Genomic DNA, 20218 nt, shown 5'->3' with positions numbered 1-20218 from the left:
GAGTTACATGTATGATCACTTTATGGTCTGAAAACAATATGCCCTACTAGAACTGAAACACATCTTGGCCATATGCAAAACCAATTTGAGCAGAAAATCATGTCATATTTGAAAAAAAAAATTTGAAAATGCTGATGAGCAGTATCTCTGACAGTTTGCCTCATCTAAGTAGATAGATTACCAATTACCATTGAAATATCATAGTGCTGATGAATTACTGTATTAGTGGTTGTTTTTGCGTACATATATTTTCACGATTTCCAACACGGAAGACTTTTGTGCATGTTGATATTTTGACAAAATTTATGCCCTGCCATTGTTATCATAGAATTTCATCCCCTCATGTTATTATATTTGTGATATAACCTCTAATCGCAAAAATATAATCCGTATGAAAATTACCACTTGATTGCATTAATGTAATATGATACAATAAATGTTGATGTGGCATTATTAAGACAGGATAATCAGTAATCTGCCAGAACCAGAATGCTGAAAAATTCACCAAAATTTAGATTTTGGCATTTCTGGAACAAGTACAAAGGTAACAAGGTGCATAAACCATGTGAATGAAAGTGGTGAACATAATCTAATAAAGACTATTTTAGACATTGAACAAGGAAGGATATAAAGGGAAATATTTTTGAGCAAGCGAAGCTGTTGAATTCAGAAACCTCTAAATAGTTTACATCTAAGAGCAGTCAGTATACTTAACAACAAAACCGGGGAGGGGGTACTCGTATACGGGATGTGTTGGTCTATTGGGTAATTTCTTTTGCAAAGAAATCCCTAAATTTAGAACAAAATGGTTAAAAACTGTCAAGACAGCAGTTTTTTATGTAAAAGAATCAAACATGGGTCCCAATTTGATAAATAAAATGGTCAAATCAGCCGTTTTTTAGGAGAAAAAAATCCCTCAATATGGGTAGGGGTTTCAGAGTTCCAGCAAAACACCCCTGTCGTATTGTAATTGGAAATCTCCCCCTCCCAATCAGTATAACACAAGGTACAATGTTTTATGAAGTATGTTTTATGAAGTATGCAAGAGCTATTAGGATAAAAAATGTACCTAATTACCCTTGTTGATCATTCATTCATTTCAGAAAACCTGTGATTGTCCCTTTCAGGTAGGCAGCCAAGACCGACAAACTCTGCTCCGACCAATTACCTATATTAAATTCTTTCCTTGTTTCTTTTCTTTTGTTACAGTGGCCATGGATGCAGTTATGGATAATCTGCACACTCTGGGCAACTCGTCTGCTAGAGCCCAGAGTGTGGACTTGTTATTCCTTAAAGAAGTCATGCAAAGCAGACTCATGCAAAATTTAGTTAAGGTAAGAAGACATTGCATTAAGAATAGATGTGATTACTGGAACAGACATCAATATAACGTAAAAAGTCAAAGGATCACATTACAGTTGTATCATAGATGGCTGGCTTTGTTAAAGGACCAACCATGCAAGGGAAGGGAGAATTTGAGGGAATTAAGAGTGAAGTAAGTAAGTAAGTAACAGATCATATTTTTCAAAGAAAAAGTGGAAGAAAACTATTTTTTCAGGCAGCAGTGGGAACACAGAATATGAAATGTAGAAACTTGAGAAATAGAGTGAATACTAAATTTGAAAGAGATGTAATTTATTGCTGCAGACTTGCACTTTTTCCAGTTTTTCTCTGATTTGTATAAGATATGTTTGCAAGAAAAAGGTGCTATGATTTGTAGACTGCCTATACATTTACAGAAAGAAGCGTGTTTGCTTGTCTACAGTACATATAATGAAACAGGTTACAGAAATGCCCTGCATGTCTATGAAATGTTGCACTTTAGTGGCAAAAGAGTTAAAGGTGCGATAAAAGAGAGTGATTTTAAAGGAAAAGAATCTGTACTACAACAGGATTGATGAACAAAGGTTATGTTTGAAAAAAAGTGAAGGGGTAAAAATGTGAGGCTATTGGTTCAGATCATGGCATAGGCTGCTTGTTTTCAATCCCTAGTTTATACAAAATAATCTACTTGTTAAGATGCTTCATTCAATGTAGTTATACATCCATTTGTTTAAACTTTTCTTGTATTCACTTTGCTGTTCTGAAGGCTCATGACACACTTGAGGAGACTGAATTGAAACCAGCATTACGCGATAGTATGGGTTTAATCAATGATGTTATTGATGATATAAGTCCCTATATAGCAGATGATGATGATGCAGCAGAGTTAGCTGGCATTCTGCAGGATACACATTTTCTGGTATGTATGACAATTTGATTATGGTATTTTGACATAACTACTGCTTTGATGCATAAAATTATATCAATGGGTGTTTATATTATATATGTGTACTGAAACTCAAAGTGAACAAAATTTTCATGGAAAAATGATGTTGTTATGCATAACACTAGAATAAGAACTGTAAACAAATATCACAGCTAGTAAAACTCAATATTCCTGTTATTTGATAAACAATTTATTATCAAATTGCATGTTAAAAGGGTACTTAAGCAGGTGCAAGTCAGAAATTTGGTGAGTGATGCTAATTTGGTTTCATGTCAGGAAAAAGAAGAACAATAACAACACCATCTTTGAATCAGTGGGTACATGGACCGTTTGTTCATAAAAATGAGGATACATTTAAAAGAGAACATTCATTTAAAATAAAATATTGAAAGCCTTTATAATGGAAGTCCCTGACTCTCCAAATCCCTTAAATTACTAACCAAGTCATTTATGATACCTTCCCAGTCTCTAACCAAAACCCATGATCGAATAGCAGAGGGGGAGTATGAGCAGCCGACATTATACTTGGAAAGAGGAGGCTATACCATGCATCCACCATCTGCCGATTATTATCCCATGGGTGATGCTATTAGGATGGTTGGAGTACGCAAAAGTAAAGATGAATCTTTGGTAAGTTGTCTGCCATCATGGCATTTGGCATTAGGTACAGATGATGTGCTTTTCTGTTGTTGGGACATCCAGGCTTTTGTGCCAGCCATCACTCTTGCTCTTACATGTACTCATTAATTTTTGACCCTATATAGACCTTTTTCCCTCTATCCCACAATGCACTATTCCAGGGGGGTATGACGTAGTTCATTAACCTCATAGATCGTGTGCATCCGATGGTCTTTGCTAGGCCTTTGCAATTATTTTGTCTTAATATGGGCATACTGATTCCATATATGCGGATTCTCGTAAAGGCCATCGATGTTACTAATTATGCAATTATTGAATACACGAGTGATGCAGTTACGGAGCGATGCAGAACATCTGTGTAAGAGATTTTGTTTTCGTTTTATTTTCAACTTGAAAAAAAAGTGAGACGGACGCCGGTAAAATATCACTGCGTGTCCCGTCATCAGTTTTTCACCATTAGGTCTATAAAATGTATACAAAGTTAGGTTTCAAAAGCAGGAAACTTTTTTGGGTGAGGACACCATGTCCATAAAGCATAGAAATGTTGTTTTTTGCCCCTGAAAGGTATTAGTGATCGTGGCGCCATTATCATCATTATCGGGGATTCCTTTTTTGTGATGAAGGCACCAGTCGAAATGTCCGTATTCCAGAGTGTAATGAACATAACTCTGTACTCCCCGGGAGATGATGTATTTTATGACACTCATACCCCCTGGAATAGTGCATGATGGGAAAGAGGGAAAAAGGTCTATAACATATTGCCAACATTTACATTCAGCAATCAGGGAGGTTTCACACAGATATCAGGGAGGTTTCAGAATTACAAGGTACAAAACCTTCCTGAATCAGGGAGGTTATCCAAATTGCTTGTAGCAATAGTAATTTCAGGGAGCCTCCCTGATAATTAGGGAGGGTTGGCATCTCTGATATAGGGTCATTTTGAGGCTCATAGACTCAAGAAAATGCTTGGTAACCTCTTTTTTTGAGATAGCAGGTCCAAGTAGTTAAGATACTTAGGTTACCAACTTTTACCAACAATTGGCTTGTGAAATCTGATTTATTAAAATCTTTCCTATAGTGTGTCTCGTCTCAAGTTGAGAGTAACGCCATGTTGGATTTCTCAGTGGCAGATTGGAATTGGTGTATTTATGTGTTTGCATCACCAGCATACAGGTAAATCGCCCTTTTACATGTGTGTATACACCCCGCGTGATGAGGTTAGCACGATTCGAATCTGCCACTCAATTTGAAAGGAGACAGACTATGAAATATGTGCAAAATAATATTTTATGTTTTTTCTTTTGCTTATTTCTTGCTGTAATGTATGTTAATAACTTTTATGTGTAATAATAGTAAATAATTTTGATGTTTTAAGAGTGTAAAAGGTAATACAATTTTGCTATTTGCCACAATGTTATTTTGAATAAATATGAAATGAAATGAAATGATATGAAAAATGGCCCTCCAGTCTTTATTGGATAAGGGCCTATATAGAAAGCAGTATGTTTCACTCAATAAAGATAGCTGAAATTAAATACTATCCACAAGTGTGTGAAATAAAGATCAGTTTAAATTGACCAATGATTATCTACGTGTAGTTTGAGAATAAGGTAAGTGGTCTCAAATCAAAGCAAGTCAATAACCTATACTAGTCACACCATATTAGTTTGTTAAGTGATCCGTGCATCAGATTTTTAATATCCAGCCAAGTATAGATAGACAACTGACATGGTTGGTTTATTGTTCCATTTCAGGTCATTTATAAATTGTTTTCCTTTTTTGGCTTATTTACAGGGCATCACTTTGGCAATAGAACACAATGAGATTGTTGTAGCAAGAGTTCTTCATGGAGGCATCATAGAAAGACAAGGTTGGTATTGGATTCAAGAGGTCATATCAAAAGGCTACCCTGTGTATTTTTTCATTAATATTGTTATTTTATGTGAAACAACAACACTACGTAATGATTTGTTTTGGAGGGGCGCTAAATATACTAGTGAATATGGTATTGAAAGCTGGTGTATGTCACTCTTTGCATATGAACTCCTCATTGACATTGACAATTCCTTTCATTTTCATCTGTCAGAGCAAGTTGTTCTGGTTGCTGTCACAAAACATACCAACCACACCTTTTGGATCAAAATTAACAAAAACAAAAATCAGGTTGACAAGAATTCAATAATTTTATAATTAATGTTCGTTAACAACAAGAGAATATTTTAAAATGTGAACATAATAAATTGAGATACTGATGTTTTAAAATTTGATTAAATCAGTCAATCATAGACTTGTACATATGGACTCAGTCAAACAGAATAAAGACTTTGTTTCATAAGTCAATGTAAGATTATTGTATTGCTATAAAAAGCATTTGATATGCTTGATTTAATTTAAATCTAAAATCATTAGAGCATGACATAAAATATCCAAGATTGTCTTACAGATGTTGGTGTCTTGAATATATGTTAATATTTATAGTATTGATAGCAAGGAGGTGAATGGTAAAATATACCCAGAACATTTTTTGACACTCATTATTTACCTTCTTGGGTCAGATTTGCTTACATTCTACAATATTATACATACCGTCAAACCTGGTCTGCAAGCATATAGAGTGCTGATAAAAGCTAAATTAATCCAGGCACCATTATGGAGTTTAAGCAAATACGTGTCAGATCAAGCATATACAAACATGTATTATTGTAAGACCAATATAATGTATTGGCATTTACACTTGTTTCCGTATTAATTTAGCTTTCATAAAAAACACTATATATGCTTGTAGACGAGGTTTTACGATATACGGATAAGTATGAAATCAAAATTTTGTGGTAGATTATATCAGATTTATCTTTTATTTCTTATTACACCATCAGGTTTATTGCATGTGGGCGATATTATCAAAGAGATCAATGGGATTGGCGTGACCAATGACCCTGATGCGTTACAGGAACACATGAAGGCTGCAGAAGGAAGCGTCACACTCAAGATATTACCTAGTTATAGGGACCATGTTCCTGCACCTCCTGTGAGTAGATGTTGTATTCCCATAGCATGGTTCAGTGATGTTAATTTATCAATGACATGTTGAAAATTGACCTGGTGTTGTGGAGTGTGTGAGTTTTAATATGCACTATAGAAATTCAATTCCAGAAGCATGCATGTTTGTTGGGGTTAAAGAATTCTGTCTGTGGTCTGTGGTAATTTGCATGTCTCAGATTGTAGAAGGATAAATGTCATTTATTGCTAAAAATGAGATTACTGTTTCTAGCTGAATACACTTGTCTTTATCTTAGAAATAAACAAGCAAGTAGTCTGCAAAAAAATATAATTTGCTGACTATTGATGCTGTATGCCAATTTGCATTAGAAGAAATAAAAGATAAATAAAGGGAAGAGAGGGGATAGAGAGAAAGTGAGAAAGGAAGGGCAAGAGACAGATGAACAAAGAAAGTGAAGAGGGAACGGATGAGATTGAGACAGGTAAAAGTGAGGGCGAGGGGGAGAGAGAGAGGTATTCTTTGGTTACCCTCCATGTTCGGTAGTGACATACATGTGGATTTCGCTGGTTGCAGTATTGAATGATGCGCATAAATTTAATCGCTCAGCCTCAGAGTGTACCCGTATGAGGGCGGTTTTCAGCATGCATGTGACACAACCGCGAAAAAAGCATTGACATCACTACTGAACTTGAAACAAACCAATGTATAGTTGCGTATATTTTATTTCACAATATGTTGTAATAGTATACACATAGTTTAAGTTTTGTAATATATGTTACTGTTTGTTATTTTCTACCTCCTATAGATCCATTTCAAAGCCTTTTATGACTATACCTCATCAGAAGACACACTATTACCTTGTACAGAAGTTGGCTTGTCTTTTAAGAAGGGCGATATACTTTGTATAGTTGACAGAGAGGATGTCAATTACTGGCAAGTAAGCATCCGTTACTGACGTACCTAATTGACAGTAATTGCATATTGTGATAAATTGCCAACTGTCAGTAATCAATGTTAAGTGATTTTGTCCACTGACAAAATCAATAAAAATAATAATAGTAATAATTAAGCATCGATACAGGGAAGTCAGACTGCTTCAAAGTTATTTGAAAGTGGGATTTGTTTGTTTTTATGGTGTGTGCAGCCTGGTGTGTGTATATAGTTAATGCAATTTTTTCAGGGATGTAAGTTTTCTGGTTTTTTTTTAATGGATTTGCAGGATTTTTTTTTTAAAAAAACGATTCCGGCATTGGATGATGATATTTCATCATAAAAGAGCAAAAAATGGGGGGGGTTATACCCTCATAGCCTATCTACGATTCCTAGCATTGGCTAAAAAGATAGTTGCTCGCACTGTTTAAGGGTTTTTTCAACAGCTACTTCCTGCATTTTGAAGTAATTTATTGTTGGTGGTGGTGGTGGTGTGGTAGTGGTGGTGGTGGTGATGGTGGGTGGTGGTAGTGGTGTTGGTGGTGGTGGTGGAGGTGGTGTGATAGTGATGGGAACTTAAGGGTCCACATTATTACGATTATAAATCTTGTGACTAGTCCAGTCTCCCACATGTATCAGTATCAAATAGGCAATCTTATAGTGGATATGTGTGGATCAAGCAATATGAATTAATGAAAGTGAAAATAAAGTATTCAAGTCTGTTTGATTTCTGTACAGTAATAGTTGCATGCCATATCTAGAGAAACATATTGACTCAACTATGATTTGGCTTTCATCATAACTTCAGAATTACAGTGTGTAAATTAATTACCGTATTTCATCAAATAAACGCCCCCGGGGGCGTTACATTTTCCCAAGGGGGGGCATTTATTCAAGGTCAATTTTAGAACGATAATTCCCGTTAAAATAATTAGGTAAACTAAAAACACACGCTAAAATGATGAACTATGAACTAGAAACACTGACTTCTGGCTCACTTCCGGGTTTCTGATCCAGATTTTCGCCAATTATTGGCGCTATTATGGACCATGTGCAACTTGGTAAGCTTACTACACAAGATAGCATGGAAATATTGGCATTTTTGAGAAAAAAAGTGGTGGGGGGCGTTTATTTGAGGGGGGCGACTATTTGACGAAATACGGTATTCATAAAAAGTGACAATTGAATATGGTAGGCAGCTAACTCATTTTGCTCGAGACTAGTGTAAGCCAAAAAAAAAATTAAGCCCAAGCCTAGTTCACCAGCCGAGTACACCAGTTGTATATGGTTCACCTAATGATTTGGCTTTCATCATACCAATACTATGTATCAGTGAGTGAATTATACAGAAAAAGTGGCAAGTGAATATGGTGGACACTCACTTGCTTTAAAAGAAAAATGTAGCCAAAACACAAGCCACTATACCATTTTCCGTTCTGATTGGACGCAGTTTCAAAAGGCTACAAGCATTCACCCAAAGTGCTAGCGTACCCATGCACACGCTTAAAAATCATAGATGCATGCACGAAAATCTACCTCAGCACGTTGATGTCACTGCCACATCAGAGTGAAAAATGGTATAGCACCAACCATGTAGACCAGAAATTATATATGGTTTACTTAATTGATGCTGATCATGTGATATATCTTTTTTCATCACTTAATGTTGATGATACATATCTGAATGTCATTTCAATCACATACTGTATTAACCCCACGAGAACTACCTGCTGAATTGGCCAAAAAGAAGTTTTCACTATCAGTTGGACCAATCAGCAACATTGTAAGAATAATTTCACCACACAAAAAAAATTGGGGTGAATTATTTGCAAAGCTCCATTCTGATTGGTGATTAAAGTGAAGATATCACATAATTGACCAATCAATGTTAGATCGGCAGGTAGTGCTCAGGGAGTTAAACACGGGTTGCATGAGAGTAAACATCTCCATCTCTTCGTTCTCTTTGTTGTTTCCCTTGTCTCATGTCCATCTTACCCAGGCATATGTAGTTGGCGGTGATGGAACAACAGGGCTTATACCAAGTAGATATCTGGAAGAAAAAAGAAAAGCCTTTGTACCCAAAGAAAACATGTATGCTGATCAAGGTATGGAAATAGAATCTTTGCCACAGAAGTGATATGAAGTCAAACATTCTCGTATAAGACCAACATGGATAAGACCTTCAGATAACCATTTTGGTCATATTTGGCGTGGTCCATGTATGTTTATAAAGAAATATAGATAGTCCACACAATGTTTGCATGCATTTTTCATTCACTTTTGTTGTATGTTTTACATCAAGCATGAAAGCACACAGACCATGGGGAGTTGTTAAGTAATATAAGTATAAAGCTAATCTCTATCGGAGCATGAAATCTCATTGCATTATAGATTCACATAGCATCCTCTCTGGTGCTGCTCATTTTGTAGGAAAATGGAAGTTTCATTATTAGTATAATATAGTATACCTAAGGCTAAGACCCAATCCACATTAGTATTTTTTCATGATTGTCGTAATTTCCCGATTATGACACAATTATAACAAATGAGCGATGAGAGTGTTGGCACCTCATCATCATGTCATAATCACTTCTGGTTATACACATACCAAAGCATACACACAGGTAATTTGAGTCGGCAATTATGATACGATCATGCTACAAACTGGCCCAATGATGGAAAGTCCATCATTTGCGGATGATGACACAATTGTGGTATTCCGGCGACATTGAGCGGACACACTATACTCATTTAAGTAATAGGATTGTAACATGATTGTTTGGTTTTTTACTTTTCAATTTTGGGAGGGGTGTCCTCATTGTTTTTATCTTTGGTGGGACTGTCCTAGAGGTGCTTTGCACCTGTTAGTCCTTGCCTTTCACTGGTGCAAAATGTTATCTAAACTTCCTTTGTTTTTGTATGTACTTTTGAATATTCATGTGCAATATATTTTGATATTATATTATAATAATTGTATTTACCAGTGATTAAGTGTAATAAATAAATAAAAATAAATGATCATAATCAATGAAAAAAAGCAAGCTGATGTGGATCGGGTCTAATTTTCACTATCCATGAAGGGAATGGGGTAGCAAGTACTAGGTCATCTGGGTCCTAATCTTAAGTAGTGTTTATGAAATAGAAAGTAGAAATTTACAATGCAGTACAACTGTGTAGACTTATGTTAAGCACTCCCATTCAGCACCAGGATATAGGTCCATTCATGCTTCACTGCATCTGTGTTGGGTTTCCGATATATCCATCATATTCTGCCGCAACTCAACTCAACTCATACAAATCCTGTTCAAACAAATTTAACTTTATTACGATACTGCAATGCAGTATTCTGGGAAGAGACTGCAATGCATAATGCAACATATCTCAATGCAGATGCAGTGAAGCATGAACGGAGATAATGAAATCAGTAGGTATGGCTATAGGAGATGTGACTTGCATGTCTTCTTCTTCTTCCTATATACGTGCATACCTCAAATTGAGTATTGTCGCACGGGCTTAACGTGCACAGTTTTTTACCTATGCACGATCCTGGAACCTAGGATTGATTGCAGACATCAGAACCGGGGATGGTCCCCCTTCTCTTTTCGAATAGCTCTGACACTTAACGTGCACAGGGTTTGACTCTTCCTGTACACGGGACCAACGGCTTTACGTGACTTCCGAATCACGGACGAAGCACATACACTACCTATATCTGCACGTGATAAGCAGTGTGGATAAATACATAGATTAGATAACTTGAAGCCCAGTGCTATTCCAGTTGAAATCCACACTACACCTTGGAAACATTTTTTCAGGGGGAGTAGGTTTTTCAAATGTAATTGGCCAGGGTTAATTATTTTGAAACCCATACTCGCCCTGTATTATGGCTACCTATCTACAACTGGAATGAGTATTTCAAATGGAAGTAGACCAATTTGTCTATTCTAATTGAAACTCATACTCCCTCTGTGGAAGACTTGAGCTAAATCTTCTACAGGGGTAGTGTGGATTTTAGATAGAATAGCCCATTGTGATAATCAATATATGTAACATATTGTGTAATGATTACCTTTGAACAGTAACATGTGGTGTATTTCAAGGAAAAAGGAAAAAGCATGAAAATTATCAGACGAGAAAAAATTACCAATTTGACAGAGGCGATATCGTCATTTATGAAGAGGTGCAAGAAATGCCACCATTCCAGAGGAAAACATTAGTACTTATAGGAGCACAAGGTATTGGAAGAAGGACACTGAAAAACAGACTGCTAGAAACAGAACCAACACAGTTTGGACACGCAATAGCACGTAAGTCATTTCTTTTCTCTATATTATTTTGTGTTCACTTTTTAAAGTTGCTTACAATGAGGTAGAGCATGTGTGTGTATTTAGCATAAGTAAATTGCCAAAAATTGATTGTTTAACAAAGTCCAAGGCTTAGTGTAGAATGTACCAGGCTAAATTGCAATTAACGCTCCATAATTTTGATTTATGGATGGCATTTGGATCAATCAAGCAGTTGTAATTGAATGAGATATATCGACTGCTCAGTGCCAGAAGTGGGTAAAAATACGATAGCTGCCCTGTGAACATGTGGCAATTTACACAGAGTATATACTCATCTACACATAGCAGTTTTACACATGGCAGCTATTTGCACTTACCCACGTATGGCACTGAGCAGTTGATATGTACCCTCTATATAAAAAATATATTTAAAAAAATCTGTATAAAATCTTAAAGGAATAAGTAGTAGAATATAAGAAATTAATAGCAGTGTTCATAATAACCATAGAGTAGCCCACATAACAGCACACATACACATGGGTTCTTCACCAGAGGTGTATGAACTATACTTGCGTCCAGTGGTAAAATTGTCTCCAGTGGCATCTGCGATGTTCAAAAGTGAGGAGCAACAGGTCTCAATTCCCCTGACTGCTCAAAATGCACAAACAATTTTGGCTCTTTTCACTCACCATAATTATTAACTACATAATTTTTTACCAACTTGGTGTATTTCACCCAACGGGCCACAGCCCCCTTTTGCATACACCATTGGTCTTCTCCAGCTCCAGAACTTGGTGTGCAGAGTATTGATCAACAAGTCTTGCAGTCCCTTCTAGGTTTTTAAACCTACGATCACTTAAAAGTCCTTGGTGTTTAGTGATCGTAGAAATATTTATCTTATCATTAAATTGTATTGATCTCAACAGATACATCAAGAAGACCTAGAGAAGGAGAGGAGAATGGTGTCGAGTATTTTTTCTCCATGAGAGATGAGATGGAAGAAGACATCAAGGATAATAAATTCTTGGAATATGGTGAATTTGGTGCCAATCTATATGGCACAACATTTGAAGCTATAAGATTATGTAATAAATCAGGGAGGATGTGTGTCTTAGATGTTAACCCACAGGTGAGTCAGACCTAAGGCTGGGAGTAATACCGGGGAAATTGAGCCCCATTCAACAATTGTGATACATGGATACAAAAACCAACTGCTGATACTCCAGTGTTTATTTAACATGTTTTGTTCTAGTTTTCTAAGCACTTCCCTGCTATATCTTTGCATGAAAAGTTCAATGGCATCAATGAGTTGATAGACTTGGTCCCTAGCCACAAAATCCAATTACAAGAGGCCATAGTTCAATTCCTGTGATGTCAAACAATATGACTGAAAGCTGTTGTTTACATTAAATATTTTGTAGGTATAATGTAAAAACTTCATATGCATATGTGCTTACTATCGAGCGCTTTTGAAAACATGAAATTGTACCACAGTCCGGCGCTTTACCAACTGAGCTAATGGGGTTGAGACACACATTTGCAGGTTTACTTGTTCGTATATAACTATGTGTATTGATGATTTGCTCAAAACCCTTTACAATTTTGTGGATCAGGCTTTTCATGTTTGCATGTTTTAAAAGCGCTCGATAGTAAGCACATATGCTAACTATCGAGTTTTTACGGTATACAAGCAACTCTTTGGAGACAATTTATAAACAAAATTGCTGAATCTAAGTTTGCCCTCCATTTTGACTTGATCCCTGCTGTAAGGTATATTGACTAACACATAATGTCTCTCTTTATTTTCCAGTCATTGAAGATGCTACGCAATAGTGAATTCCTGCCTTTTGTCGTCTTTTTAAAATCCCCCGCCCTAGTATTGCTTCGTTCCATCCATGATGCAGCTGGAGATCAGGAAACAGTCACGGTAAATATACAACACTTTGGCCTTTCTTTCACTTAATCTTGTTATTTGGGCTTAAAATGGACAGAAATCTTTCCTGACAGTTATTACTAATATTATTTCAGCATTAGGAGTAAAGAATAACAAAATTAAAATTTAATAGAAATCATACATTATGGCTTTAAAATCATCATATATCCACTCAGACCAAAGTCAGAATCTTGAAAATTGAGTTACTACCATTACTACCATTACTAATTTGCTCAGTACCTACACTACTGATGTTGAATCCCCAAGTCTCCTGAATACTTGGTTAGGTCAACTTGCGCTGCCCTTTGGGGCTTGGCAGCATATCGACCCATGGCGCGCTTTGAGGAATCGTGAGTATTCAGAAAGCGTGGATAAATGCCGTTTTATTATTATTATTGTAAAGTTATGAACCATTTAAATATATGTCCATTTTCTTATGTTTTTTATTGTTTTTCCCCTCTCTTTTTGCCTATACCTCAGTTTCATTATTGCCGACATTAACTTGACTGGATCAGATCTGGTCACATATTCTGTACTTATATAATTATTCTTGTTTCCTTTGTTTATTTTCCCTTTGTCATAGGATCAAGATTTACAGAAGACAGTGGATGAAAGTGCCCGCATCGAGCGCCACTACAGCCACCTATTTGACCTCACAATAGTCAATACTAACATAGAAGAATCATTCCAGAAACTCATGGAAGCCATAGATTTATTAGGCTCACAAAGACAATGGGTCCCTGTTGACTGGGTATACGACTCACCAATCATGCCAGGTCCAACTCACGTCTGATCAGATTATATAATGCTATATTTATATTGCGTGTTGATACAGTATTTATATGTTCTTCAATTTTATATAGTTTACGCAACAGCATTTTTTTGTATGTGTCTAAACAGTCACTTCTAGACATTCACTCAGCTGATTATGTTTTTTGTTCAGTTTTCCACTATGTGTTGAATTTATATTAGTTGTCAAAATTAACAGTATATATATATTCAAGAATATGTAAGCTGGTTTGAGCTTTGAAGGTATTGGCTTTCTGTAATAGTAAGTTAAGCTTTGTTTAGCTTGAAGCATTAAGAAATGCCACCCCATTGGTGCTGATATGATCATACTAGGCCATCTTACAAATTTTTATGAAGGGAATAATATTTGAAAGGGTATGTGTTCCAAAAAAGTCTTTTCAGAGATTGCGTTGGTAAGCAATACAAAAATGCATGGAATTTGAAAAACAAGCAGGTAAAATTAAGTCAAAGTTCATTCTGCTGCATTAAGTTATACAGTTTCTGACAAGCAAGCTGTGGGACATTCTTGTAAGATGGCTTGGTCTGTTCAAACATCTTTTCTGTTGAAAGCTTGAAGTCAGTTTTAGCAATCAAGTTCCTATTAAACATGATGTCACATTTCAGACTGGATAGAGCAGAGGTTTTCAATCTTATTTGCTTAAGGGCCATAGAGGACCAAACATATTTTAAAAATCTGTGTTTGAGGACCAATACACCTTGTTTTGCTATGTTTTACTTTACATTTCAGAGCTATTCAAGGGCTGTCCAGAAGTGGTCCGCCCTGCCCCACAGACCAACCTAATAATAATCCTTGGGATAGTGTATAATGTAAGATTGACACCTGTGTGGCTGACAAATCTGGAAAATATTAGAATAAGTATGGAAAGTATGAAAAAATAAGAATAAGTATGAAAATGCATCAAACTCTGTTCTCAACATGACAAGTAAAAGCAAGATTCAAGGACCAAAGGTTGAAAATTCCAAGTGCAATGGGTGTATTGTCATGATTGTCATAATTGTGCTTTTAGGTCTGTTGGAACATACAACCATTTTGGGCTATTAATAGCTATGTACATTTTTCTTATTTGAAACGCTATTGTGAGATGTGTGTCAATGGGATATTCCAGTTGAAATCCATACACCACCTGTGGAAGACATGATCTTAACCCTAACCCGCCTGAGTACTACAAAATACTACTTGATAAATGCGCTGTTCGTGCATGCATCTTACGTGGTGTGATGATGCAATCGCCCTAAGTGATATATAGGCAAGGTTTCGCTGGCCAACGAAGCCCAAGACCCGTGGCAAAGTGTCTCCGATCCCGTGCTTGGCATGCGAGGGGTCTCGGGTTCGAATCCCACCCAGAGCAAACAACTTCTTTCTTTCTTTTCTCTCTTTATTCCTTCCTTCTTTCCCTTCCCGTCGCCAAAAAGCCCCTGGTGGGTTAGGGTTAATCTCCCACACAGGGAGTGTGAATTTCAAATGGAGTTACCTGAATTGGTGACTCCATTTAAAATCAACACACCAAGTGTGGGAGATTCCTGGGGGGAGATTAATGTCATGTCTTCTACATGGGGTGTATTGATTTCAACTGGAATAGCCCGATGTTTACAAACCTGTTCAAAATGTGTCAAGTTATTTTCTATTAATGTTGATGAATGGAATTCCTACAATATAATATGAATAATTGAAATTTAACCAAATTAATTATTGAAATTATAAATTCTTGACTGTATTGTCAAATGAAACATTTAAATCATCTATCATAAATATTTTTGTATATTAATTAATAGTAGATTAATGAAATTATGCATAATTGTTGGTATTCAACAACGACTAATTACTAGGTGCCATATTGTTTTATCAAATGTTATTAAAATCGGAAGCTGATTATCCTGTTTACAAAATAAGCGTATTATTAATCGTCAAGGGCCTTTTATTTGGCATGAGGATGGATGGTATACACTTCGATGTTGTGTGCGTATTGCGAGAAGTTCGTGTAAAAAGAATTTGGCATTTTATTGGCCACTATACATTGGTTCGCTTCAAGTTTGGTAGTGACGTCAATGCCTTTTTTGTGGTTGCCCCACAAGCATGCCAAGAAACCGCCTGTGTACCCGTACGTGTATATGCCCTGCATAACTAAACTTTATTCGCACAGTTCAGAGAAATACGCACATACATCACTACCAAACTTGAGGTAAACCAAATTATATATAGTCAGATGTTTTTCATGCATTCTACCACCAGGGTAAATGTAATTGCATGTTTGCTTGCTTCATTCTACACCATACAGTGTATTAGAATGTAGTATGTACTTTGCATGCACCAGTGGCAAACCATACAGAAAATATCTAACTATAGACCACTTGACATGTGACGTCATTGCCCGGCAGTATGCGCCCGAATTAATGGCAATATCCATTGTTCTTTGCCTTGCAGTGTGCGTACGCATCATAGTTTGCCCAGGGCATGTGCATTTTAATTCACCCATCACATTTCATATAGTCATTGAACAGTGTAGCGATTCGTTCAAGCATATCGATAGACCAGGCCCTCACCTTCCTTGATAAACAATGATGTCAAGTGGTCTATATACTGGCCCACATGCTTGAATTTTTTTATTGAACTACAGTAAATTTGTTAATTCCGCCTACACCCTGACGATCATCGATCGTGTAGATATGGCAACGTTTTGTCTCCTTCTACGAGCCGAAAACCAATGGGTCAATCATCTTGTCATGACTAATGATTAGTCAATCAGCATCATTGTTTATCTGCGTTCATGCCCCTATATGCTTGTCGCACAGCACACAGCATAAAACTAAAAGTATACTGTAAGGAGCTACAAACATACTGATACTACATGTAGGTTACTCCAATTTGGTTTCAACCTTTTTGAAAAACAACGAAAAATGTTTGGTCTGATCATATTTGTCGCACTGAACAAGGTATGGTTATGTGTCAATGAATTGTTATTTTGTAAGTAAATAAGGTGTATGATGACAATTTGTAATAACAGACAGGGTTAAGTAACAGGTGAAACTGGTTGAATGTGGTGTGGTGTATCATGGTGAATTTGTATTATTATAGTGTATATAATTGGTATGGTTATATTTGACATGGAATAACAACTTCAAGGAGATTTAGTGGTTGGTGTTGTGTGATATTGGTATTACTATTGCTATGATGGAGACAGCGGTTTAAAGGTGTGCTAATTAATTATTGATCATGTGCTTTGGATTTTGCAGTATCATACTATACATAGATTTCAGTAAGAGTGTAAATTTGGGAACAAGAAATTTGGGAACAAGAAATATATTGAAGACCTTATTATGGCATGGAATATCAATGCCAGTTTGATTTATTTAAAACCGATAATGTACATGACTTTGTTACGTTCTTTTCTGTTAATATCAAACTCTTGAAATGATTGATTCCTTCCAGTTGTGGGTATATCCAATAGAATTGAATTAAAACTGAATATCCAAATACAGAATAATTATTGTCAATAGGAATATTATTTTAATACAACTTTCTGATGCAGCTGACAAAATGATGTGACTGAAATTAACCAGTATTTAAATCCAAACTTGTGACTTACCTATTCCTCAGATACTTAGATTTAGCAAGAGGGGGGTATATCACGCCACAAATTTCTTGTTCTCATATTTCCATTTTTAGGTGTTAGGTTTGAGGATAGGTACTTGCCCAGTAGTAGTAGTTGTAACATTTGATATCGGTTTATTGAAGAATGTAGATCCACTAGATTAATAACTTTGTTCCACGTAAACACTTCAACAAAAATATGTTCTCCTTACAAGGTGGTCTTATATTTGCAAAAATATGTATTCGTTTTTGAATAGCTCTTGGCACACATCATTAGGGAGATCATGCCAAAACTGACTAGAATTTGTATCCAATAGATGCTTTCATACATGCAAGAGCATGTATTTAAAGCAAGGAATGCCCATTTCAAAAGTTGCAAAAAAGTGGTATGTGATACTGTTGATGCATACACCTAATGCCATTGGCAACTCTTCCCCTATGTGAGCATGCATTATTGTCCATTAAGACATCCATTCGGCATGGCCCCTGCATAGGGAATCACATGGGGTTGCAGCATATCATCAACATTCAAATTACCTGCTCATAACATACGCACTGTCACATGTAATATTGTGTTGCACTATTTTGCAACTTTTGAAATGGGCTATTCATGCATGAAAGCATCTATTGGATTCCAATTCTCAGTCGGTGTTAGTACCTTTTGATGATGTGTGCCAAAACCCATTCCAATCAAATGCATATTTTTTTAAATATAAGATCAAATTGAAAAGAAAACTCACTTTTATTGAAGTGTTTAATATATTAGCTATTTCTGGCAAAACCAAAAAGTCATTCAAAATTAAGCAAAGATTTTTTCCAATAGCAAAACTGATATTGTGTTCTGTGATGATGATCTTATACTTGGATTTACAAACTTGCCGTTTGGTGATGACATTGGTGCATATTTCACTGGTTGCAGTTATAAATTGCAAGTGCTAATGGTATCCCACATAGCGTATATATACATACATAGTTTGGCCACATAAAAAGTACCGATGTCACTACCAAATATGAGGTGCAACAAAGTATAGGTGTGTCATTTGGCGGGAGAGTAGATCCACCATTAGCAGACAAGTTTCAATTCTGAGCAAAACTTTGGAGAGGAAAGCTAGCAGAACTCAAAGGTCCATATGCACAAAAGAGTTAGTCCTGGTCTAAGTGGAATTTAGTCCCAGGAAAAAGGACATTTTCCTTTACATTTGCTTAAGTTATTTTGTATTATTTCTGAACTTTGCTATTAAATCTTTAGAATTTACTAGCTACTCTAGGAAGGAAATAAAGAGTAAAGGATCATTCCTGATGGCACTAAATTCCACTTAGACCCAGTCTAACTCTTTTGTGCATACAAACCAAACATTTGGGTACAATTTTTCTTATTTTGTAGATTTTGCACAATTCATAAAGTATTTCATTCATGTATGCAATTTTATATGTTTTCCATCCAGTTGTTGTTTTATTGTTCTTGCCATGTTGTACTTTGTGTGAACCTCAAAAATAAACAGTATGTAATAGAGAAGATATAATATATTGCACTTCCCATAATGCATTTCTGCCATTTCATTTTTCTGGACTGATTTGATATTTAGTGCAACATGGGTTGACAGAGGTGAAATGTACCTCAATGAACAGAGCACATCCAGATCTTGCAAAATATGTTTATTTCTTGACTATTGACCCATGTTTAGCAAGTCTATTATCAAAATGTACAATGTAAATGGGAGTGTTATTTAATGAAATGAGGTGATGTATCATGTTGCAAAGGATTCTGGGAAGGAGTATGTATATATCTTCTCAGAGTGTGTAATATGACTTGATTTCCCCACCATTGTGCATTGCAGGTATTATTTATTTCCATTTATTTCATCTGGTACATTGTAGCATTAATGTAATTAGCTAGGGCCCCTTTCCTCAAAGAATGTCTTTGCTTGGAGTGTCAAGCTGCCTGCGTGTGCAAAGAAATCATTGAGTTTTCATGATGCAAAGCTTGTTGGGTTTATTCTTAGTAAGTAGTAAGTAAATATGGAATTTATAACCACACACCTGATGGTTTAGTGAATGTACTGCAGATTTGCAGCTACAACATAAAGAGGATAAGATGAGATGAGAAATATGAGAAGAGATCAAATTTTATAGAGTAGGAGGATAAGCATAGTATCTACATATTAAATAGACTATTCCAGTTGAAATCTGTTATACACCCCCTATGGAAGACATTACCTTAATCTCCTACACATAAAAAGTACAGATGTAGTTTTTAACCCAGGCCTTCTCAACTAGTTTATTTGAAGTGCCAACTGGAAAATTTCAGTGATCATGAAGTGCCAACATGTTAAGGGAGCCTGAGGACTTTGTGAGTTAGAACGAGCGTATAGCGGGTACGGTGCAGTGGTGAAACTTAAACGGGGGTGCAGGGGCAGTGCCCCCGGAAGCTCCTGTATTTTAAGGTTTTTAAAGGCCCAGATTGTGTATTTCCACCCTTTTTGTTCAAGATTTATGTGAAAAAATATTAAAATTACGTGCACCACTTGACTGACTCCAAGTGGCTTGCCGCCAGTTGAGAAGGCCTGTTTTAACCCATTAGGTATACCCCATTTGAAATTCACACTCCCTGTGTGGAAGATTAAGGTTGCGTCTTCCATAGGGCCATGATAGGGGATGTATGGATTTCAACTGGAATAGGGCATATCAAATACAGCTGTTCCTGAGGTCAATGTTAGATACAGGAATCAAAGCTTAAGAACACTTGATATGTGTACACATG

At 36.2% G+C, this 20218-nt stretch overlaps 1 protein-coding gene across 3 annotated transcripts in view; it reads left to right on the top strand.

Moving 5' to 3' along the window:
• Positions 1 to 19953, top strand: part of LOC140155192 (protein PALS2-like) — a 49309-nt gene extending 29356 nt beyond the window's left edge. For all 3 annotated transcript variants that reach the window (XM_072177937.1, XM_072177936.1, XM_072177935.1), the window contains 11 exons: positions 1210 to 1334; positions 2090 to 2242; positions 2735 to 2899; positions 4703 to 4778; positions 5785 to 5936; positions 6715 to 6846; positions 8839 to 8944; positions 10919 to 11146; positions 12052 to 12254; positions 12936 to 13052; positions 13642 to 19953. In XM_072177937.1, the coding sequence (XP_072034038.1) occupies positions 1215 to 1334; positions 2090 to 2242; positions 2735 to 2899; positions 4703 to 4778; positions 5785 to 5936; positions 6715 to 6846; positions 8839 to 8944; positions 10919 to 11146; positions 12052 to 12254; positions 12936 to 13052; positions 13642 to 13851 (1662 nt within the window). In that variant the 5' untranslated portion in view covers positions 1210 to 1214 and the 3' untranslated portion in view covers positions 13852 to 19953. The remainder of the gene's footprint in view (positions 1 to 1209; positions 1335 to 2089; positions 2243 to 2734; positions 2900 to 4702; positions 4779 to 5784; positions 5937 to 6714; positions 6847 to 8838; positions 8945 to 10918; positions 11147 to 12051; positions 12255 to 12935; positions 13053 to 13641) is intronic.
• Positions 19954 to 20218: the final 265 nt, after the last annotated feature.

This window comes from Amphiura filiformis, chromosome 6, assembly GCF_039555335.1.
Source record: "Amphiura filiformis chromosome 6, Afil_fr2py, whole genome shotgun sequence".
Taxonomy (NCBI): domain Eukaryota; kingdom Metazoa; phylum Echinodermata; class Ophiuroidea; order Amphilepidida; family Amphiuridae; genus Amphiura; species Amphiura filiformis.
Note: the sequence above shows the minus strand (reverse complement) of the source record. Positions and strands in the feature narration are given on the sequence as shown.